The sequence below is a fragment of the Cherax quadricarinatus genome, unplaced genomic scaffold (assembly GCF_038502225.1).
Source record: "Cherax quadricarinatus isolate ZL_2023a unplaced genomic scaffold, ASM3850222v1 Contig61, whole genome shotgun sequence".
Lineage (NCBI taxonomy): Eukaryota > Metazoa > Arthropoda > Malacostraca > Decapoda > Parastacidae > Cherax > Cherax quadricarinatus.
This window is the reverse complement of record NW_027195087.1, coordinates 405,929-430,587: the sequence shown is the minus strand read 5'-3', so window position 1 is coordinate 430,587 and position 24,659 is coordinate 405,929. Positions and strand designations below refer to the sequence as shown.

Below are 24,659 nucleotides of genomic sequence, written 5' to 3'. Positions count from 1 at the left end.
CTGGCAAGACAGTGATGGAGTGAATGATGGTGAAAGTTTTTCTTTTTCGGGCCACCCTGCCTTGGTGGGAATCGGCCGGTGTGATAATAAAAAAATATATATATATAAACGAAAGCCTGTAATTGTTTTACATGATGGTAGGATTGCTGGTGTCTTTTGTCTGTCTCATAAATATGCAAAATTACAGGTATGTCTTGCCACTTCTACTTACACTTAGGTCACACTACACATACGTGTACAAGCATATATATACACACCCCTCTGGGTTTTCTTCTATTTTCTTTCTAATTCTTGTTCTTGTTTATTTCCTCTTATCTCCATGGGGAAGTGGAACAGAATTCTTCCTCTGTAAGCCATGCGTGTCGTAAGAGGCGACTAAAATGCCGGGAGCAAGGGGCTAGTAACCCCTTCTCCTGTATATATTACTAAATATAAAAGGAGAAACTTTAGTTTTTTCTTTTGGGCCACCCCGCCTCGGTGGGATATGGCTGGTATGTTGAAAGAAAGAAAGAATATATATATATACATGTATTTAATTGAGCTATGTGTAGAAAGAGGTTTGGTAATAAGTAATACATATCATATATAAAGAGGATAAATAAATATACAAGGTATGATATAGCACGTAATGAAAGTAGTTTGACTCATGAAATTGTAATGACACAATTGCAAACAAACCATACCACGGGCGGGATTTGAACCCGCGGTCAGGGAGTTTTGAGACTCTCTGACCGCGGGTTCAAATCCCACCCGTGGTATGGTTTATGAAAGTAGTTTGTTAGATTATGTATTGGTGGATAAAAGGTTGATGTGTAGGCTCCAGGATGTGCATGTTTATAGAGGGGCAACTGATATATCGGATCATTATTTAGTTGCAGCTACAGTTAGAGTAAGAGGTAGATGGGACAAGAGGAAAATGGCAACAACAAGTAAGACGGAGGTGAAAGTGTATAAACTAAGGGAGGAGGAAGTTCGGGTGAGATATAAGCAACTATTGGCAGAAAGGTGGGCTAGTGGAAGTATGACTAGTGGGGGGGTTGAAGAGGGTTGGAATAGTTTTAAAAATGCAGTATTAGAATGTGGGGCAGAAGTTTGTGGTTATAGGAGGGTGGGGGCAGGAGGAAAGAGGAGTGATTGGTGGAATGATGAAGTAAAGTGTGTGATAAAAGAGAAAAAGTTAGTTTATGAGAGGTTTTTACAAAGCAGAAGTGTTATAAGAAAAGCAGAGTATATGGAGAGTAAAAGAAAGGTGAAGAGAGTGGTGAGAGAGTGCAAAAGGAGAGCAGATGATAGAGTGGGAGAGGCACTGTCAAGAAATTTTGATGAAAGTAAGAAAAAATTTTGGAAGAGATAAACAAGTTCAGAAAGCCTAGGGAACGAATGTATTTGTCAGTTAAAAACAGAGTAGGGGAGTTAGTAGATGGGGAGATGGAGGTATTCGGTAGATGGCGGGAATATTTTGAGGAACTTTTAAATGTCGACGAAGAAAGGGAGGCGGTAATTGCATGCACTGGACAGGGAGGTATACCATCTTTTAGGAGTTATGAAGAGCAGGATGTGAGTGTGGGGGAGGTACGTGAGGCATTACGTAGAATGAAAGGGGGTAAAGCAGCTGGAACTGACGGGATCATGACAGAAATGTTAAAAGCAGGGGGATGATATAGTGTTGGAGTGGTTGGTACTTTTGTTTAATAAATGTATGAAAGAGGGGAAGGTACCTAGGGATTGGCAGAGAGCATGTATAGTCCCTTTATATAAAGGGAAGGGGGACAAAAGAGATTGTAAAAATTATAGAGGAATAAGTTTACTGAGTATGCCAGGAAAAGTGTACGGTAGGGTTATTATTGAAAGAATTAGAGGTAAGACAGAATGTAGGATTGTGGATGAGCAAGGAGGTGGGTAGGGGATGTGTAGATCAAGTGTTTACATTGAAGCATATATGTGAACAGTATTTAGATAAAGATAGGGAAGTTTTTATTGCATTTATGGATTTAGAAAAGGTATATGATAGAGTGGATAGGGAAGCAATGTGGCAGATGTTGCAAGTACAGTGGACCCCCGCTTAATGATCACCTCCCAATTATGTAAGTGTATTTATGTAAGTGCGTTTGTACGTGTATGTTTGGGGGTCTGAAATGGACTAATCTACTTCACAATATTCCTTATGGGAACAAATTCGGTCAGTACTGGCACCTGAACATACTTCTGGAATGAAAAAATATCGTTAACCGGGGGTCCACTGTATATGGAATAGGTGGTAAGTTATTAAATGCTGTAAAGAGTTTTTATGAGGATAGTGAGGCTCAGGTTAGGGTGTGTAGAAGAGAGGGAGACTACTTCCCGGTAAAAGTAGGTCTTAGACAGGGATGTGTAATGTCACCATGGTTGTTTAATATATTTATAGATGGGGTTGTAAAAGAAGTAAATGCTAGGGTGTTCGGGAGAGGGGTGGGATTAAATTATGGGGAATCAAATACAAAATGGGAATTGACACAGTTACTTTATGCTGATGATACTGTGCTTATGGGAGATTCTAAAGAAAAATTGCAAAGGTTAGTGGATGAGTTTGGGAATGTGTGTAAAGGTAGAAAGTTGAAAGTGAACATAGAAAAGAGTAAGGTTATGAGGGTGTCAAATGATTTAGATAAAGAAAAATTGGATATCAAATTGGAGAGGAGTATGGAAGTGTATGTTTTCAGATATTTTGGAGTTCATGTGTCAGTGGATGGATTTATGAAGGATGAGGTTAACCATAGAATTGATGAAGGAAAAAAGGTGAGTGGTGCATTGAGGTATATGTGGAGACAAAAAACATTATCTATGGAAGCAAAGAAGGGAATGTATGAAAGTATAGTGGTACCAACACTCTTATATGGGTGTGAAGCTTGGGTTGTAAATGCTGCAGCGAGGAGGCGGTTGAGATGTCCTGTCTAAGGGCAATGTATGGTGTAAATATTATGCAGAAAATTCGGAGTGTGGAAATTAGGAGAAGGTGTGGAGTTAATAAAAGTATTAGTCAGAGGGCAGAAGAGGGGTTGTTGAGGTGGAATGGTCATTTATTGAGAATGGATCAAAGTAGAATGACATATATCATATATCATGGGTCCATCTTTTTGAAATACCCTGTGTGTGTATACATGTATACATCTGAAACTACCACCAACACTAACGTACACATGTACACATCTTCCAGAGAGGCCAAATGCACATGTCCATCAGAGGTCAGGAAGGATCGCATACACATGGAGGATCGCATACACATGGAGGATCCTCCGGACTTGCTTCCTCCGAGACTCCATCCTCCAGTGGCTGACACCCTGGCCTTTGTAAAGGCCAAAGAGGACTTTAAACAGCACATCAACTTTCAGGGCCTTTTGTATAGGTATATTCTGTATATTTGTGTATGTGTTAGTATATACAAGGTTAGTATAGGTATACTGTGTGTATCTATATGTATGCACTGTGTATTGTACAGGGTCAGAGGTCTCTCATACATTCCACATATACATCAGGGCCCCACGTATACAGCGGGCCCTGCTGTATAAGCGAGGCCCCACGTATACAGTAGGGCCTCGCGTATACAGCAGGGCCCCACGTATACAGCAGGGTCCCACGTATACAGCAGGGTCCCACATATACAGCAGGGTCCCACATATACAGCAGGGTCCCACGTATACAGCAGGGTCCCACGTATACAGCAGGGCCCCATATATACAGCTCCTATTTTTGGTGTTCCACCTTTGGCTTTCAGTCGAGCTCTTCTTCCATCTGTCGGTGACCATCACCAGCTGGTGAAACAAAATGAACAGCTCAGTCTGAAGCCAATAAGAACATGGAACACTAAAAATAAGTGTCATATATGTGGGGCCCTGCTGTATATGTTAAGCCTTGCTGTATATGCGAGGTCATGCTGTATATGTGGGGCCCTGCTGTATATGTAGGGTCATGCTGTATATGTGGGGCCCTATTGTATATGTTGAGCCTTGCTGTATATGTGGAGCCCTGCTGTATATTTATTTATTTATTAATAATTTGGACATGATACATAGAATTACAAAGAAATCCAGTGGTTAAGTGTAACATGCCAAAAGCCACTTGTATGGAGAGCATTATGGGCAGCTTAAAATTAACTTAAGATTAACTAAGCAACAATATATTCAGTGGTAAACATTGTTGTAAACAAATAACAATTAAGCACAAATGAGTATTTCAAAGACAGATCATATTGTCATTTACTGTGTTGCTGAGCATTCTCTTAGGTAATGTAATTAAAAAAAAAAGTTTGATATTCAGTATTTATGTGGGGCCCCGCTGTATATGTGGGGCCCCGCTGTATATGTGGGGCCCCGCTGTATATGTGGGGCCCCGCTCTATATGTGGGGCCCTGCTGTATATATGGGGCCCTGCTGTATATGTGGGGCCCCGCTGTATATGTGGGGCCCCGCTATATATGTGGGGCCCCGCTGTATATGTGGGGCCCCGCTGTATATGTGGGGCCCCGCTATATATGTGGGGCCCCGCTGTATATGTGGGGCCCCGCTATATATGTGGGGCCCCGCTGTATATGTGGGGCCCCGCTGTATATGTGGGGCCCCGCTGTATATGTGGGGCCCCGCTGTATATGCAGTGTCATCCTGTATATGCACTGTCCTGTATATACAAAGGTAATGTATATGCAGGGTCCTTATGTATATGCAAGTGTCCTCCAGTATATGCAGGGATCCTCCTGTATATGCAAGAGGAGTCCTGCATATGTAGGGGTCCTCCTGCACAGGAAGGGGTCCTCCTGCACATGAAGGGGCCCTCCTGCACATGAAGGGGTACTGCACATGAAGGGGTCCTCCTGCACATGAAGGGGTTCTCCTGCACATGCAGGGGTCCTCCTGTATGTATAAGCAGGGGTCCTCCTGTATGTATATGCAGGGGTCCTCCTGCATATGCAGGGGTCCTCCTGCACAGGAAGGGGTCCTCCTGCACAGGAAGGGGTCCTCCTGCACATGAAGGGGTACTGCACATGAAGGGGTCCTCCTGCACATGAAGGGGTTCTCCTGCACATGCAGGGGTTCTCCTGTATGTATATGCAAGGGTCCTTCTGTGTATATAGGGGTCCTGTATATATAGGGGTCCTTCTGTATATACAGGGGTCCTGTATATACAGGGCCCTCCTGTATAACCAGGGTCCTCCTATATATACAGGGCCCTCATGTATAACCAGGGTCCTGTATATACAAGGCCCTCCTATAGATACACAGGGTCCTTTATATACAGGGTCCTCCTGTATATGCAGGGTCCTCCTGTACATACAGGGTCCTCCTGTATATACAGGGTCCTCCTGTATATACAGGGTCCTCCTGTGCATACAAGGTCCTCCTGTACATACAGGGTCCTCCTGTACATACAGGGTCCTCCTGTACATACAGGGTCCTCCTGTACATACAGGGTCCTGTACATACAGGGTCCTCCTGTACATACAGGGTCCTCCTGTACATACAGGGTCCTCCCTTACATACAGGGTCCTCCTGTACATACAAGGTCCTCCTGTACATAAAGGGTCCTCCTGTACATACAGGGTCCTCCTGTACATACAGGGTCCTCCTGTACATACAGGGTCCTCCTGTACATACAGGGTCCTCCTGTACATACAGGGTCCTCCTGTATATACAGGGTCCTCCTGTACATACAGGGTCCTCCCTTACATACAGGGTCCTCCTGTACATACAGGGTCCTCCTGTACATACAGGGTCCTCCTGTATACACAGGGTCCTCCTGTACATACAGGGTCCTCCTGTACATACAGGGTCCTGTATATACAGGGTCCTCCTGTATATACAGGGTCCTCCTGTATATACAGGGTCCTCCTGTATATGCAGGGTCCTCCTGTATATGCAGGGTCCTCCTGTATATGCAGGGTCCTACTGTACATGCAGGGTCCTCCTGTACATACAGGGTCCTCCTGTACATACAGGGTCCTCCTGTACATACAGGGTCCTCCTGAACATACAGGGTCCTCCTGTACATACAGGGTCCTCCTGTACATACAGGGTCCTCCTGTACATACAGGGTCCTCCTGTACATACCGGGTCCTCCTGTACATACAGGGTCCTCCTGTACATACAGGGTCCTGTACATACAGGGTCCTGTACATACAGGGTCCTCCTGTACATACAGGGTCCTGTACATACAGGGTCCTCCTGTACATATAGGGTCCTCCTGTACATATAGGGTCCTCCTGTACATATAGGGTCCTCCTGTACATATAGGGTCCTCCTGTACATACAGGGTCCTCCTGTGCATACAGGGTCCTGTACATACAGGGTCCTCCTGCACATACAGGGTCCTCCTGCACATACAGGGTCCTCCTGCACATACAGGGTCCTCCTGCACATACAGGGTCCTCCTGTACATACAGGGTCCTCCTGTACATACAGGGTCCTCCTGTACATACAGGGTCCTCCTGCACATACAGGGTCCTCCTGTATATACAGGGTCCTCCTGTACATACAGGGTCCTCCTGTACATACAGGGTCCTCCTGTACATACAGGGTCCTCTTGTACATACAGGGTCCTCTTGTACATACAGGGTCCTCCTGTATATACAGGGTCCTCCTGTATATACAGGGTCCTCCTGTACATACAGGGTCCTCCTGTACATACAGGGTCCTCCTGTACATACAGGAGGACCCTGTATGTACAGGAGGACCCTGTATGTACAGGAGGACCCTGTATGTACAGGACCCTGTATGTACAGGACCCTGTATGTACAGGAGGACCCTGTATGTACAGGAGAACCCTGTATGTACAGGAGGACCCTGCGTGTACAGGAGGACCCTGTATGTACAGGAGGACCCTGTATGTACAGGACCACCCTGTATGTACAGGAGGACCCTGTATGTACAGGACCACCCTGTATGTACAGGACCACCCTGTATGTACAGGACCACCCTGTATGTACAGGACCACCCTGTATGTACAGGACCACCCTGTATGTACAGGACAACCCTGTATGTACAGGACCACCCTGTATGTACAGGACCACCCTGTATGTACAGGACCACCCTGTATGTACAGGACCACCCTGTACATACAGGGTCCTCCTGTACATACAGGGACCTCCTGTACATACAGGGTTCTCCTGTACATACAGGGTCCTCCTCTACATACAGGGTCCTCCTCTACATACAGGGTCCTCCTCTACATACAGGGTCCTCCTCTACATACAGGGTCCTCCTCTACATACAGGGTCCTCCTGTACATACAGGGTCGTCCTGTACATACAGGGTCGTCCTGTACATACAGGGTCGTCCTGTACATACAGGGTCGTCCTGTACATACAGGGTCGTCCTGTACATACAGGGTCCTCCTGTACATACAGGGTCCTCCTGTACATACAGGGTGGTCCTGTACATACAGGGTGGTCCTGTACATAACAATGAACTACAGTTACATTATCATTTTTTTTTTAATTTATAGACCTAAAATATTTTTAGAGCATTTTTGAGATTCAAGGAACTGACCTTATTTTCCCCATAAGGTCACCAGTTTTTTACATGCAGTTTTGAAGAATGTGACAACTGTGTTTGTTGACAATCTAACAATTGATTTCTCTCGCCCCTACAGTGACTTTTCAGGACTGGCATCAACGGTGCCGTACTTCCACGTCAGTGACGACTGTCGCATCTTGTCACCAGATGGTCTGCACTTGGTAGTCTGTGTTCATGGTCTTGATGGCAACTCTGCAGACCTTAGGCTCATTAAAACCTACCTGGAGATAGGCCTTCCTGGGGCAAACCTTGATTTTTTGATGTCGGAGAGGAATCAGGTGAGGCTCTCTCTCTCTCTTGTTCTCTGTCTCTCATTCTTGTTCTCTGTCTCTCATTCTTGTTCTCTGTCTCTCATTCTTGTTCTCTGTCTCTCATTCTTGTTCTCTGTCTCTCATTCTTGTTCTCTGTCTCTCATTCTTGTTCTCTCTGACTCAGTTCCATCTCAAAACTCGCAGAATTTCATTGTGCCCCATTGTGCAATGGTTATCAGCCTTAATATCTGGTCAGAATGAAAAAATCCTCATTGTATTGCACTGTACCATATACCAAACACTTGCACACATGCACAAACCCTCCCCCCCCCACTCCACAAATGCCTCACAAAATGCCATGAATATAATAACTCTCTGAACCCACAGGGAGACACCTTCTCCAATTTTGAAACCTTGACGGAACGACTGGTTTCTGAAATCCTCTACCACATGGAGGCGTACAACCTCAACCCCAAGCGGATCTCCTTCGTGGGTCATTCGTTGGGCAATATTATCATTCGTGGAGCCGTGTCGCACCCGCACATGAAGCCATTCTTGTCTAAACTGCACACCTTCCTGTCCCTGTCTGGCCCACACCTGGGAACTCTGTACAACAACAGTGGCCTGGTTAATATGGGTGAGATGTGGCTAATATGCTCTGTATACACTCATTCTTTTAAAAAGTTTCACTATACAGTGGACCCCCAGTTTACGATATTATTTCATTCCAGAAGTATGTTCAGGTGCCAGTACTGACCGAATTTGTTCCCATAAGGAATATTGTGAAGTAGATTAGTCCATTTCAGACCCCCAAACATACACGTACAAACGCACTTACATAAATACGCTTACATAATTGGTCGCATTGGGAGGTGATCGTTAAGCGGAGGTCCACTGTATTCAGTCAGTTCTCTTAAAAAGTTCCAGTACATACAGTCAGTTATTTCATATGATAGTTATTCAGTGGGAACAGTACCTATGTTCCCACTGTTATGGGTCATATATTAGGCTTCATCTAATGCATGAGTATTGTATTTTATACAGTACCTAGTGTATGGGAGGCAGTCAGGTACAAAGCACTCAGTCGTCTCCAGAAGGGTCCATATCTGGAACATATTGGTCAGTCCAAAAATTGTTAAAAAATGAAAAATGTTGTGAAATGGTAGAGAATCTTTTTATGAAAGTAACGATGCCAAAAGTATGAAATTTGATGGAAAATTTATGGAGTTATGATGGTGTAAAGTAAGCGGTCTGGGCACATTTCACACACCAGCGATTTTGTCCATTTTGAGGCCTATTTTTGGTCAGTTCCATTGGTACAGTCGACCAAATTTTTAGCTGTTTCGCTAGTATTTCTTCCCTTCTGTCGAGGGAACAAAAGAAACCGCTCATTCAACCATTTTAACTACCAAATAAAGTGGTCAGACGTCAGCAGTTTGACCAGTTTGACATAAAATTAAAAAAACTTTGAGTTGAAAAACAGAATGTGAACATTGCTGGCACTAAAACATTTCTTCTGTTCATTCATCACCTCCCCAGGCTTCCTTAGGCCTCCTCAGGCCTTCCCAAGCCTCCTTAAGCCTCCCTAGCCCTCTCCTATATTACACTTAAGTTCCATTTTCAATTCTTATTCACACAAAAAATAGAAGATTTACTTTATTTCTTGGATAAATAACCAGGAATAATTGTTCATGGTATACAGCCTCCCAGTTATTCAATCAGGCCTATTAAAAGCTCGTAAACCAGACTGAGGGGACTGTAGGGAGACCTTGCCTGTCATCTGGAATATCAGCAAAAATTGAATATTTCCGCTACTTTGAGGTCAGTTTCAAGCAACTTCCAGTCCTGAAACCAAACAAAATAATCTCTATTTCAGTAATGTGTTTTCTATTCTATCAAATGATACCAAAAAACTGCCAATAAAACCATCCTAAAAAACACTCAAAGTTGCTGTTTTAAGCCAAACACGCGTGGAGCAGATTTTGATTTTATGGTGCATACTTGCTGCACAGACCCATTCTCTCATATACAGGAGGACCCCTGCATGTACAGGAGGACCCCTGCATGTACAGGAGGACCCCTGCATATACAGGAGAACCCCTGCCTATACAGGAGGACCCCTGCCTATACAGGAGGACCCCTGCATATACAGGAGAACCCCTGCCTATACAGGAGGACCCCTGCATGTACAGGAGGACCCCTGCATATACAGGAGAACCCCTGCCTATACAGGAGGACCCCTGCATATACAGGAGGACCCCCGCATATACAGGAGGACCCCTGCATGTACAGGAGGACCCCTGCATGTACAGGAGGACCCCTGCATGTACAGGAGGACCCCTGCATGTACAGGAGGACCCCTGCATATACAGGAGGACCCCTGCATATACAGGAGAACCCCTGCCTATACAGGAGGACCCCTGCATATACAGGAGAACCCCTGCCTATACAGGAGGACCCCTGCATATACAGGAGAACCCCTGCCTATACAGGAGGACCCCTGCATATACAGGAGGACCCCCACATATACAGGAGGACCCCTGCATGTACAGGAGGACCCCTGCATGTACAGGACCCCTGCATGTACAGGAGGACCCCTGCATATACAGGAGAACCCCTGCCTATACAGGAGGACCCCTGCATGTACAGGAGGACCCCTGCATATACAGGAGGACCCCTGCATATACAGGAGAACCCCTGCCTATACAGGAGGACCCCTGCATATACAGGAGGACCCCCGCATATACAGGAGGACCCCTGCATGTACAGGAGGACCCCTGCATGTACAGGAGGACCCCTGCATGTACAGGAGGACCCCTGCATGTACAGGAGGACCCCTGCATGCACAGGAGGACCCCTGCATGCACAGGAGGACCCCTGCATGCACAGGAGGACCCCTGCATGCACAGGAGGACCCCTGCATGCACAGGAGGACCCCTGCATGCACAGGAGGACCCCTGCATGCACAGGAGGACCCCTGCATGCACAGGAGGACCCCTGCATGCACAGGAGGACCCCTGCATGCACAGGAGGACCCCTGCATATACAGGACCCCTGCATATACAGGAGAACCCCTGCCTATACAGGAGGACCCCTGCATGTACAGGAGGACCCCTGCATATACAGGAGGACCCCTGCATATACAGGAGGACCCCCGCATATACAGGAGGACCCCTGCATGTACAGGAGGACCCCTGCATGTACAGGAGGACCCCTGCATGTACAGGAGGACCCCTGCATGCACAGGAGGACCCCTGCATGCACAGGAGGACCCCTGCATGCACAGGAGGACCCCTGCATGCACAGGAGGACCCCTGCATGCACAGGAGGACCCCTGCATGCACAGGAGGACCCCTGCATGCACAGGAGGGCCCCTGCATGCACAGGAGGGCCCCTGCATGCACAGGAGGGCCCCTGCATGTACAGGAGGACCCCTGCATGTACAGGAGGACCCCTGCATGTACAGGAGGACCCCTGCATGCACAGGAGGACCCCTGCATGCACAGGAGGACCCCTGCATGCACAGGAGGACCCCTGCATGCACAGGAGGACCCCTGCATGCACAGGAGGACCCCTGCATGCACAGGAGGACCCCTGCATATACAGGACCCCTGCATATACAGGAGAACCCCTGCCTATACAGGAGGACCCCTGCATGTACAGGAGGACCCCTGCATATACAGGAGGACCCCTGCATATACAGGAGGACCCCTGCATATACAGGAGGACCCCCGCATATACAGGAGGACCCCTGCATGTACAGGAGGACCCCTGCATGTACAGGAGGACCCCTGCATGTACAGGAGGACCCCTGCATGCACAGGAGGACCCCTGCATGCACAGGAGGACCCCTGCATGCACAGGAGGACCCCTGCATGCACAGGAGGACCCCTGCATGCACAGGAGGACCCCTGCATGCACAGGAGGACCCCTGCATGCACAGGAGGGCCCCTGCATGCACAGGAGGGCCCCTGCATGTACAGGAGGACCCCTGCATGCACAGGAGGACCCCTGCATGCACAGGAGGACCCCTGCATGCACAGGAGGACCCCTGCATGCACAGGAGGACCCCTGCATGCACAGGAGGACCCCTGCATGCACAGGAGGACCCCTGCATGCACAGGAGGGCCCCTGCATGCACAGGAGGGCCCCTGCATGTACAGGAGGACCCCTGCATGTACAGGAGGACCCCTGCATGCACAGGAGGACCCCTGCATGCACAGGAGGACCCCTGCATGCACAGGAGGACCCCTGCATGCACAGGAGGACCCCTGCATGCACAGGAGGGCCCCTGCATGCACAGGAGGGCCCCTGCATGTACAGGAGGACCCCTGCATGTACAAGATGGCCCTGCATATACAGGACGATCCTGCATGTACAGGAGGACTGCTGCATATAAAGTAGAGTCAAACTCATGTTTGTACAGGGTCAAATACTGTCATGCGTTTGTACAGGTATTGTACAGGGTCCAAGGAACCTAACCTAATTTTCCCCATAAGTTCTTCAGTTCGTGTGACACTGAGTTTTCAGGAATGTAAATACTGTGTTAATAGATGGTCAAGTGTGACCACCTAGTGATATGTTGCACCACACAGTAACACTGTTCCTACAGGTATGTGGTTCACCACACAGTAACACTGTTCCTACAGGTATGTGGTTCACCACACAGTAACACTGTTCCTACAGGTATGTGGTTCACAACACAGTAACACTGTTCCTACAGGTATGTGGTTCACAACACAGTAACACTGTTCCTACAGGTATGTGGTTCACCACACAGTAACACTGTTCCTACAGGTATGTGGTTCACAACACAGTAACACTGTTCCTACAGGTATGTGGTTCACCACACAGTAACACTGTTCCTACAGGTATGTGGTTCACCACACAGTAACACTGTTCCTACAGGTATGTGGTTCACCACACAGTAACACTGTTCCTACAGGTATGTGGTTCACCACACAGTAACACTGTTCCTACAGGTATGTGGTTCACAACACAGTAACACTGTTCCTACAGGTATGTGGTTCACAACACAGTAACACTGTTCCTACAGGTATGTGGTTCACAACACAGCAACACTGTTCCTACAGGTATGTGGTTCACAACACTGTTCCTACAGGTATGTGGTTCACAACACAGTAACACTGTTCCTACAGGTATGTGGTTCACAACACAGCAACACTGTTCCTACAGGTATGTGGTTCACAACACAGTAACACTGTTCCTACAGGTATGTGGTTCACAACACTGTTCCTACAGGTATGTGGTTCACAACACTGTTCCTACAGGTATGTGGTTCACAACACTGTTCCTACAGGTATGTGGTTCACAACACTGTTCCTACAGGTATGTGGTTCACAACACAGCAACACTGTTCCTACAGATATGTGGTTCACAACACAGCAACACTGTTCCTACAGGTATGTGGTTCACAACACAGCAACACTGTTCCTACAGGTATGTGGTTCACAACACAGCAACACTGTTCCTACAGGTATGTGGTTCACAACACAGCAACACTGTTCCTACAGGTATGTGGTTCACAACACAGTAACACTGTTCCTACAGGTATGTGGTTCACAACACAGTAACACTGTTCCTACAGGTATGTGGTTCACAACACAGCAACACTGTTCCTACAGGTATGTGGTTCACAACACAGCAACACTGCTCCTACAGGTATATGGTTCACAATACAGTAACACTGTTCCTACAGGTATGTGGTTCACAACACAGTAACACTGTGACTGTACCTACAGGTATGTGGTTCATGCAGAAATGGAAGAAGTCCGGTTCATTGCTACAACTTTCGCTCAAGGATCGTGTGGATATTCGTCAGACCTTCCTATACAGACTCTCCCAGGTCAGCTTTATCTCTACAGTACAAACCATACAGTCAGTGCCCTTACAAGGCTTCTGTATATAGTCAGAGCCTTTATAAACTTTCTCTATATACAGTAACATTATTCAGATATACACAAATAGTTACATGGAGGCATATGTGTAGAGAACCTCCAGGATAACCCAAAAAAGTCAGTGACTTATTTCCATTGGAGTCCTTGTTAATATAACCCATTGTTATATTAACCCATTGTTATATTAACCCATTGTTATATTAACATGGGTTTCTAAAATTAGTCTTAATACTTATGAAGTTCCTCTATATAAAGTCACTTCTCTTATAATGGTTCTCTCTGTGTAAATAACCCTCTACTACTATTACTACAACTACTGTGTCTACTACTATTATGACTATTACTACAGTACTACTACAGTGGTACCTTGAGTTATGAACTTAATTTGTTCCAGAAGGCTGTTCCAGTGGCAATACTGAATGAATTTGTTCCCATAAGGAATAATGTAAATTAGATTAGTCTGTTTTAGACCCCCAAAAATACACTTAAAAAAAAAAGCACTTACAAAAATACACTTACAAAAGCACTTTCAAAAATACACTTACATAATTGTTCGAGTTAGGAGCTGTTTGGAACTCCAGGTACCACTGTACTACCATGACTAATACTATTACTACTAATATTATCATTACTACTGTTGTCACCTGGCCCTCCTCACATACATAGACTAGCACTCCCCCCCCCCTTCACTCAGTAACGTGACTTGTCAATATTCCAAGTCTGACCCCAGACCTGGCCATAAGTACCATTCTCCCATATACTGGCTACCAGTACATGGCCCTCGTGAACCTTCCAGGCATGGAGGTGCTCCCTGGCAGCACTGTGTGACCCTTGCAGGTCTAGTGCTTATGTTTGATAATGATAATATTAATATTTCCATTTTTGTCCTGCAGAGGTCGCAGCTACATCATTTTCGCAACGTTCTGCTGTGTGGTTCATCGCAGGATCGCTATGTTCCGCTACATTCCGCCAGGATTGAGCTCTGCCGTCAGGCCATCAAAGATACCTCAGTTATGGGTAGGTCCAGTTCAAAGTACCAGCAGCAGGAGTTTTCCAAAGGTTGCAGTTGTTAGTGCACTGGCCTGTGACTTTCCAGACTTTTCCTGCCTTGAGTTCAAACCACACACCATTCTGTGGCTTGGTTGTGTGTATGTATTAATAGCTGTCGTACTGTGACATCCTCGCTCATCCTTCGGATTACAATGTACTACCCATCTCCAGTACTGTAACATCCTCACTCATCCTTCGGATTACATTGTACAACCCATCTCCAGTACTGTAACATCCTCGCTCATCCTTCAGAGTACATTATACTACCCATCTCCAGTACTGTAACATCCTCACTCATCCTTCAGAGTACAGGCACTGTACTGGCCTCTCCTGTATTACATTTGACTTCCATTTTTATTTCTCATTCACACAAAAATAGAAGTTTTACTATATTTCTCTGATAAAATATAACTAGGAAAGATTCTTTATAATTGTATTAGGCCTATTAAAAACCCATAAGCCAGACTGGGGGGGTTGTAGGGAGGCCTTACCTGTCCTCTGGAATACCGGTAAAAATTAATATTTCTGCTACTTTGACCTCTTCAAGGGATGGGGGCTCCTTGGCGTGGTGAAGAGGCTCTTGGTCTGAGGAATTAGACCTGTCGGTCTCCTTCCTCAGACTGAACCTAATTACCCCCAAATCCCCCCTTCCCTATCCCATCCTCCCTTTTTTTTTTCTTTCCTCCTCCTCCTCCCCACCCCTCCCTTTTGCCCTTCCTCTTATTGACCTTTGGGTTTTTTCCCACAGGTGCGCTAGTTCCTAGGTAGGGGAAGGGGTACCGGGGTCCATCCCATTCCGTTGAGGTTCTTGGCGGTGGCGTAGTTTGCCGTGGAATCTGGATTGCCTGGGGATGTCCCGATCCCTCTCCGGTATCCCGGAGGGTGGCTTTGGGTGTCTTTCGGGCGACGGGTGTATCTCTGGAAGCCACCTTTCGGATTCCGGGGGTGGTGGCCGAAGGAGGTATGCTTTGTGGCGGATATCCGGTCGCCCTCTCTTTTGTCCACCGAGGTAGCTCGGCAGATGTGAGGTTGCTATCCCGGATTGCTGGTTTACTGGCATGATGGGTAGGGTATGGCACGGGTTCCATGCTGCATCTGCGCTACTCGTGGTGCTGAGGTCCTCTTGGGCGCGGAGGGAGATTTCTGGCCCTTTCATTCCTCCTGGGAACTATCCCTCCCCAGTCCCCCCTTTTTTTTTTATTCTTTTTTTATTTTTAGTTTCTTTTTGTTTTTCTTAAAAACAAAGAAGTAACCTAACCATGGAGCACCCGATCCATGACCCCGCTACCCCCGGGCTCCTTATTGTTACCGCACCCTGTTCTGACCTCGCCTCATCTTTTGGCCACTCTTCGGACATTCCTAAGGCCCCTGTACCTCTTGCTGGTGCTGTTTCCTCACCCGCTTCAGGTACCGGGGCTTCCACTGACTCCTTCGATTTGTATGACCTCTGCTCTCCTTTGACTATGCTTCCGGCTTCTCCCTCTACGGTACGGCAATTTTCGAATCGCCAGCCCGTCCCGTGTCGGACCGACTCTGGTCTCACTTCTAAATGTCAATGACAATCTCCTAATGATGTTACTTCGTTACCTTCCCATTCTACTTGGAAAAGACCAACACGTCATGTACTCCCTCTCCACACTCAGTTTCAGACCACACAATGGACTAAATTCTTTACTTTAAGACCGACTTCTTCTACTGCCTATCTTTTTGACCATAGTATTGGCAAAGTGCTCCTACACCATGTTGGTAGAGATATTTCCTTTCATGCTCTTAAGAGTGGTACGCACATCATCACAGTTCAAGATTCTACCCAAGCTCATGATCTTTCTCTTCTTTCACGTATCGATACTATTCCTATCACTATCGAAAAACATCATTCCCTCAATTCTTGTAGTGGTACTGTTATTCTGCCCCATACCATAGTCCAACAGAATTTCCAGACATGTGGCACTGACATTCTCGAACAGCTGGAACTCCAAGATCTCCCAATTCTTAAGGTAGACACTTATGTTCTTCCTGCCTGCGGGCGAAGACGATACCCTTGCAATGTGGCTCGTGAACTCCCATCTCCTGTTTAAGTAGCAGGACATCGGTTACAAGTTTGGAAGATGATCCCTACACCGCAACAGTGTAGGAATTGCTGGCGATTTGGCCACCCAGCAAAATATTGCAGATCTATAGACGAATGCCCAGTCTGTGGTGCCGATGATCATTCTAATACGTCTTGCAGTCGAACTCCCTCTTGCCTTAATTGTCATGAGGCTCACCCTTCGTACTCTCACCGTTGCCAGGTCTACTTATGCTATGGCGGTTTCTCATCTCCGCCTCCAAGGGAGACTGCCCCGTGTTTCTTATTCTCGTGTTTCAAAGCATCCCCCCACTTCTGGGGTCACATCTGCTACAGCCTCCTCTGCGGTTGCCAGTCCCATAGTCACTCCTGTATCTAATTCTTTTGCTGTCCTGGGCTCGGACGTCCCTACTTCAACTCCTCCGTCTGTCCTCACTTCGTGTCCTCCCTCACAAACCCCAGTATCGACAAGACCTCGTACGACACCTCTCCCAATCGTCCCTCTACTTCTCAGAGGCCAAAAAAATCTCCTTTAACCCCCCCTTCCCTTCATCCACCTCCACATTTTACCTTCCCGGTCTCTGTACCTGGGTCTTCCCCTTTCACTGGCTCTGTTACAAGTGTGGAGGTTCATCCTCCTCCTCGTACTGCGCCTTCCTCCCCTGTCCCCTCCCAAGTTTCTTCCTCTTCTGCCACCTCCCAGGTTTCTGCCTCTTCTGTCCCCTCCCACACTTCTCCAGTTCCCTCCACCCTTTCTTTCCCCCCTACCTTGGTACAGTCCATTACAGCTCCGAACTTTACTCAAACTCCTCCTCCTTCCATCTCCAATATTGTCTCCCATACGACGTCTCTGAACTCCGAAACACTTGAAGCAATCTCTGAATATATTGCAGAGACCAAACCATCAATGGACACTGATCCACCCTCTGTTCCTTCTCTTTCCTCTTCTCCATCTGCGCAACTCCTTTCTTCACAACGCACCGTTCCTTCGCTACTTGAACGTTTTCCTTTGCCACTGCATGTGGACTTTTCTAACCCCTCTAGTCGGTAGGTACCCTTACCTGTGGATTTCAGGTATCTTTATCGTTGCCAATCATGGCCTATTTACAGTGGAATATTCGCGGCCTCAGGGGTAATCGGGGTGAGCTTCAGATGTTGCTCTCCCAGTTTTCCCCTGTTGGTGTTTGCTTACAGGAACCAAAATTACACTCTGCCATTATCTATCCTATCTCAGGCTATAATTTATTGCATTTTTCAGATCCTTTTCCTGATGGGACCTTTAATGAAAGTGCCCTTCTTCTACGCACTGATATTCCGTACCATCAGCTATTTGTTCGTACTTTGCTGCATTACACAGCAGCCCGTATCCACTTGCATAGGTGGTATATGCTCTGTTCTTTGTATCTCTCTCCTTCTCGGGCATTATCTATCCCAGATATTGCCTTTCTTGTTTTGTCATTACCGCCACCACTTCTGTTACTTGGCAGTTTTAATGCCCATCATTTCCTCTGGGAGGGTCTCACTGTGATTCCCGTGGCATTCAGTTAGAGGCTTTTCTTGCCACCCACCCCCTCCATGTTTTAAATACAGGTACTCGCACCCATTTTGATCCTCGGACTCACACTCTCTCTTGCATCGATCTCTGTCTGCTCTTCCTCCGCCGCATTAGACTTCACCTGGTCTGTTCTCCCGGATTTACATGACATTGATCATTTCCCAATCATCCTTACTTCCCCTTCATATTCACCACCTCTTCGTAACCCACACTGGCAATTTGATCAGGCAAATTGGAACCTTTACTCACAACTAACTGTTTATAGTGAGGTTCCTTCTTCGTCCTCCATTGATGAGGTTTTACACCTCTTCTCGTCCTCCGTTTTAACCGCAGCTTCTCATACTATACCCCAAACTTCGGGCAGGCATTCTCAGAAATGCATGCCTTGGTGGTCTCCTGCTTGTGCTCGTGCAGTACGTTTGAAACGCGCTGCGTGGGGCAGGTACCGGTACAATAGAACCACGGAGAGACTTCTTGATTTTAAGCAGAAGCGTGCGCTCGCTCGCCGTGTCATCCGTGACGCTAAACGCACTTGCTGGCGAGATGGTCTCCACCATTGCCTCTGCTTCCTCTATGAGTGCAGTCTGGAAAAAAGTACGAAAACTGAGTGGTAAATATTCTCCTGACCCGGCTCCTGTTCTGCGGGTTGCCGGTGTAGATAATTTTGTTATTTTTTCTTATGAAATGGTAGGGAATCTTTTTCTGAAGGTAATAAAACAAAAAGTATGAAATTTGATGGAAAATTGACGAAATTATTCTCTTGCGAATTTTGATGTGTTGGCGATATTTACGCATCGGCAATTTTGCCGACTTTGACTCTCATTTTAGGCCAATTATAGTATTCCAGTCAACCAAATTCTTAGCTATTTCACTAGTATTACTTCTATTCTATCAATTGTGCACAAGAAATTGCCAAGTCAACTGTTTGAACATCAAAATAAAGTGAGCAGAAATTGGTAATTTGGCCAATTTAGTGCAAAGTTCAAAATATTCCAATTTCAAAATAGGCTCCAGAATAAACAATGTAAGTATTCCTGGCACTAAACTAACATTTCCTCTGTTCATTAGTTATGTTTTCAGGTTTTACAAATGAATTCCATTTTGATTTTTTATTCACATAATGAATTTTTATTCAAACCAAAAAATAGAAGATTTACTGTTATGCAATATTGTAATAACTGTATAAATAATATTACCACATTTGTGAACGTATATTAGACCCACCAGCCGGCGTGTATTAGACATATATTAGACCCACCAGCCGGCGTGTATTAGACATATATTAGACCCACCAGCCGGCGTGTATTAGACATATATTAGACCCACCAGCCGGCGTGTATTAGACATATATTAGACCCACCAGCCAGCGTGTATTAGACATATATTAGACCCACCAGCCGGCGTGTATTAAACATATATTAGACCCACCAGCCGGCGTGTATTAGACATATATTAGACCCACCAGCCGGCGTGTATTAAACATATATTAGACCCACCAGCCGGCGTGTATTATTAGACCCACCAGCCAGCGTGTATTAGACATATATTAGACCCACCAGCCGGCGTGTATTAAACATATATTAGACCCACCAGCCGGCGTGTATTAGACATATATTAGACCCACCAGCCGGCGTGTATTAGACATATATTAGACCCACCAGCCGGCGTGTATTAGACATATATTAGACCCACCAGCGGGCGTGTATTAGACCCACCAGCAGGCGTGTATTAGACATATATTAGACCCACCAGCTGGCGTGTATTAGACATATATTAGACCCACCAGCCGGCGTGTATTAGACATATATTAGACCCACCAGCTGGCGTGTATTAGACATATATTAGACCCACCAGCCGGCGTGTATTAGACATATATTAGACCCACCAGCCGGCGTGTATTACACGTGTGAGGTCATTTGTTTACTCTTGAACATCGGCAAAAATTTAACATTTCTGCTACTTTGAGCTCAGTTTCAAGCCATTTCCAGTACTAAAACCAATCAAAATTATCTCTATTTCTGTAATATGTCTTCCATTCTATCAATGAGACCAAGAAATTGCAAATACAACTATAAAAAACATACAAAAAAAAAAAACTGCAAAATTGCTGTTTTAATCGAAAATTGCGGTCATTTTTTTTTCTCTCATTATGCACTGTTGCAGGATTTATTTTATGTGGTGCACACATACCACATAGATGTATTCTCTCATATCTAGGGCCAGATTTACTGCTCACAGCTTATCAGAGTGAGCTGAGCTCATGACATAGATCTACGGTTTGGACCCTGAACGTAAAGCTGTAGATCTACGGCACAGACCCTGAAAGGGTTAAAATGTTTAACCCTTGAGGGTCCAGAGCCCCAGTCTTAAGCTTCTCCAGAGGCTCCAGTAATTTTCAAAAGAAAAACTATTTCTTATGAAATAATAGAGAATATTTTTCTGAAGGTAATAAAACAAAAAGTATGAAATTTGATGGAAAATTGACGAAATTATGCTTTCGCGAATTTTGGTGTGTCGGCGATATTTGCACATCAGCAATTATGCCCAATTTTAGGCCAATTACACTATTCCAGTTGACCATTACTAGCTATTTCACTAGTATTCCTTTTATTCTATCACTTGAGTACAAGAAACTGCCCATTTACCTATTTCAACTACCCAATAAAGTGATCAGAAATCAGTAATTTGGCCAATTTCACACAAATTTCAAAATATGCCAATTTCAAAATAGGGCTAGAATAAACAAGCAGGCATTTACCCCTCAGCTTATCTGAGTAAGCTGAGCTTATGGTGTAGTTCTAGTGACAAAGTTGTAGAACTATGATACTAACCCCCAAGGGGTTAAAATACAGAAATAAAAACTTTCACTTCCCACCGCAGGTTCAGCATACCGGGAGATGGTGTCCAACCTGCTACAGCCCATCATCAGCTCGGCCTCTGTGACGCTGGTCCGGTACGACATCCACCACGCCCTTCCCTCGACCGCCAACTCCCTCATTGGTCGAGCAGCCCACATCGCTGTCCTAGACTCAGAGCTTTTCATCGAGAAGTTCCTGCTGGTGACGGGCCTCAAGTACTTCAAATGAACTTTTTCTAGCCTATTTAGGCTCAAAAGTTTTTATAATTAGTGCCATAGGCCTGAGAGAAAAAAAGGTGACTTTGTGTATTGGACTCGGAACTTTTCATTGAGAAGTTACTGCTGGTGATGGGCCTCAAATACTTCAAATGAACTTTTTCTAGCCTATTTAGGCTCAAAACTTTTTTTTATATCTCGTGCCATAGGCCTAAAAGACTGGTCGACTTCGATAACGTGTAAAAATGTAAATATCAACTTTAAAATAGTTAGCCCTACATAGCGTTAATTCCTTGTACCTGGATGACACTGTAAAACGCGACCTTGTAAGTCAAATGAGGATGCGCGCACACATACACACACACACCAATCGTTTTTTAAGTACAAGGTTCGAAGTGAACTTTCAAACGGCGCTTGTGCGCCGCGTTTTTATTTTTTCGCGGAGGGGAAACTACTGCAGCTCAGGACGGACCTTGTGTACCATATACTAGTCAGCTGTGTCCAGGAGCTGGAACTTGTTCAAGGTTCAATGTGACTTATACAGCCATTTCTCTTATAAAGTTCCTCTATATACAGTCAGTTTTCTTATAAAATTCCACTATATACAGTCAGTTTTCTTATAAAACTCCTTTATACCGAGACTCTCCTACATATGAACATTCTGTGTTGCGATCTTACGGTAATATGAACAGTTTGTGTCATCGTTCATACGTGTGCTTGTGTTCTCTCCACAAATTAAGTGTTTGTGATTATTATCCCCCAATATGTCCGGTGTTGAGCACAAGTGGTGATGCAGGTGGTGGTGCTGTGAAGCACCAGGCTATCACAGTGCAAACAGGAGTGCACATAATAGAGGTGAAAAAATAGTGAATGATGCCCCTCTGTTCCTGAATCGTTCCACCATTAGTACGATTCTCAAGAACAAGATCATGGAACGGGTGAAAAGTTCAGTGCCAATGCAGTGTATGATAATCAGTAAGAGACGTCATAGTGATGCTGGAAGATCAGTAACAGTGTCGGGTGTTGCTGAGCCTAATGCTGGAACAAGAGGAGCTGACCAATGAAGACTTTATGGAACTGGAAACCCAGAAAAAGGAGGAAGAAGAGGCAGTACTGAAGTTTTCAGGCAAAGTTGATGGCAAATGGATTTGATCTGCTTGAAGAATCTGTCATTGTTTGAATTGCAGGACCCCAATGTGTGATGGTATACCAAGGTCTCAGCAACTGTCCTTGATGCAGTTCACTGCTACTGTCTCATCTGTGAAGTCACTACCCAGACATCAGGAACTGTCCTTGATGCAGTTCACTCATCTGTGAAGCAGAGGTCACTACCCAAACACCCCTAGACCACTTCTTCAAGGGAGCCTAAATTAGCACCATCAACTTCAGATTCTACCACATTCAAACCTTCTCACCATCTATTAAATTTATATTTACAAACTTTATTATACACATTAACATTATTTCATTTATAACACATGTACTAGTGTATAATATGTATTTTTCCTGTGTTCATGTATACGTTTCAACTGTGTACACTTCTAGGTTACTTGATGTTCATATGTACGTTTACTACACTGCTGTACGATACTGTATACGTACATGTTGGACTTACAAATGACCGCTTGGACCCTGTTTGTAAGTAGGGGAGACTATATACAGTCAGTTCTCTTATACACCTCCTGTAGAGAGGTCTTTTATAAAGTTCCACTATATATAGTAGCTTTCATATAGGAGAACTGACTGTATATAGATGAACTGTATTAAGAGAACTGACTGTATATAGAGGAACTTTATTGAGAGAACTGCCTACACAACCTTGGCCCCGGACACAGCAACTGTGGCCCCGGACGCAACAAACCGGGCCCCAGATGCAACAACCAGGCCCAAGACACAGCCACGGCCCTGAACGCAACTATCGCGGCCCCGGACCCAGCGGATCATCCAGGGCCGCAGAAAAAAAGTGTAAGATAATAATGGCAGCTACGGAGACACTGGACCCCAGATTAACTTCTCCAAGTTAGTCGCAACCATTTGAACAACCATTTATTACTTGCATGATATTTGCAATAAACAAGTTATTTAATGTAGTGTGTATTTCTATGCCTTTTTTTGGGTTCATGTGTATCATAGTAGACCCTATTTAAGCCACTCTAGGTTGAATACAAGGACCCTATTTAAGCTGTTTTGATTGACATATAAAATGGTGGATGTATAGGAACCTTTGAACCAAGTGAGAGAGTAATTGTGGTAGGGGACCTGAATGCTAAAGTAGGAGAAACTTTTAGAGAGGGTGTGGTAGGTAAGTTTGGGGTGCCAGGTGTAAATGATAATGGGAGCCCTTTGATTGAACTTTGTATAGAAAGGGGTTTAGTTATAGGTAATACATATTTTAAGAAAAAGAGGATAAATAAGTATACAAGATATGATGTAGGGCGAAATGACAGTAGTTTGATGGATTATGTATTGGTAGATAAAAGACTGTTGAGTAGACTTCAGGATGTACATGTTTATAGAGGGGCCACAGATATATCAGATCACTTTCTAGTTGTAGCTACACTGAGAGTAAAAGGTAGATGGGATACAAGGAGAATAGAAGTATCAGGGAAGAGAGAGGTGAAGGTTTATAAACTAAAAGAGGAGGCAGTTAGGGTAAGATATAAACAGCTATTGGAGGATAGATGGGCTAATGAGAGCATAGGCAATGGGGTCGAAGAGGTATGGGGTAGGTTTAAAAATGTAGTGTTAGAGTGTTCAGCAGAAGTTTGTGGTTACAGGAAAGTGGGTGCGGGAGGGAAGAGGAGCGATTGGTGGAATGATGATGTAAAGAGAGTAGTAAGGGAGAAAAAGTTAGCATATGAGAAGTTTTTACAAAGTAGAAGTGATGCAAGGAGGGAAGAGTATATGGAGAAAGAGAGAGGTTAAGAGAGTGGTGAAGCAATGTATAAAGAGAGCAAATGAGGCAAATGAGAGAGTGGGTGAGATGTTATAAATGAATTTTGTTGAAAATAAAAAATTTGGAGTGAGATTAACAAGTTAAGGAAGCCTAGAGAACAAATGCATTTGTCAGTTAAAAATAGGAGAGGAGAGTTGTTAAATGGAGAGTTAGAGGTATTGGGAAGATGGAGGGAATATTTTGAGGAATTGTTAAATGTTGATGAAGATAGGGAAGCTGTGATTTCGTGTATAGGGCAAGGAGGAAT

The 24,659-nt window shown here is 45.3% G+C and overlaps 1 protein-coding gene across 1 annotated transcript; it reads left to right on the top strand.

Annotated features, from left to right (window-relative positions):
* Positions 1-3,193: 3,193 nt before the first annotated feature.
* LOC128701054 (protein FAM135A) lies at positions 3,194-23,543 on the top strand (the record flags this gene model as incomplete). Its single annotated transcript, XM_070079970.1, is given in 6 exon segments — positions 3,194-3,382; positions 7,618-7,819; positions 8,180-8,429; positions 13,555-13,658; positions 14,604-14,727; positions 21,264-23,543. Coding segments are annotated over 6 exon segments (1,075 nt in total), but the record flags the coding sequence as incomplete, so codon positions are not given.
* Positions 23,544-24,659: the final 1,116 nt, after the last annotated feature.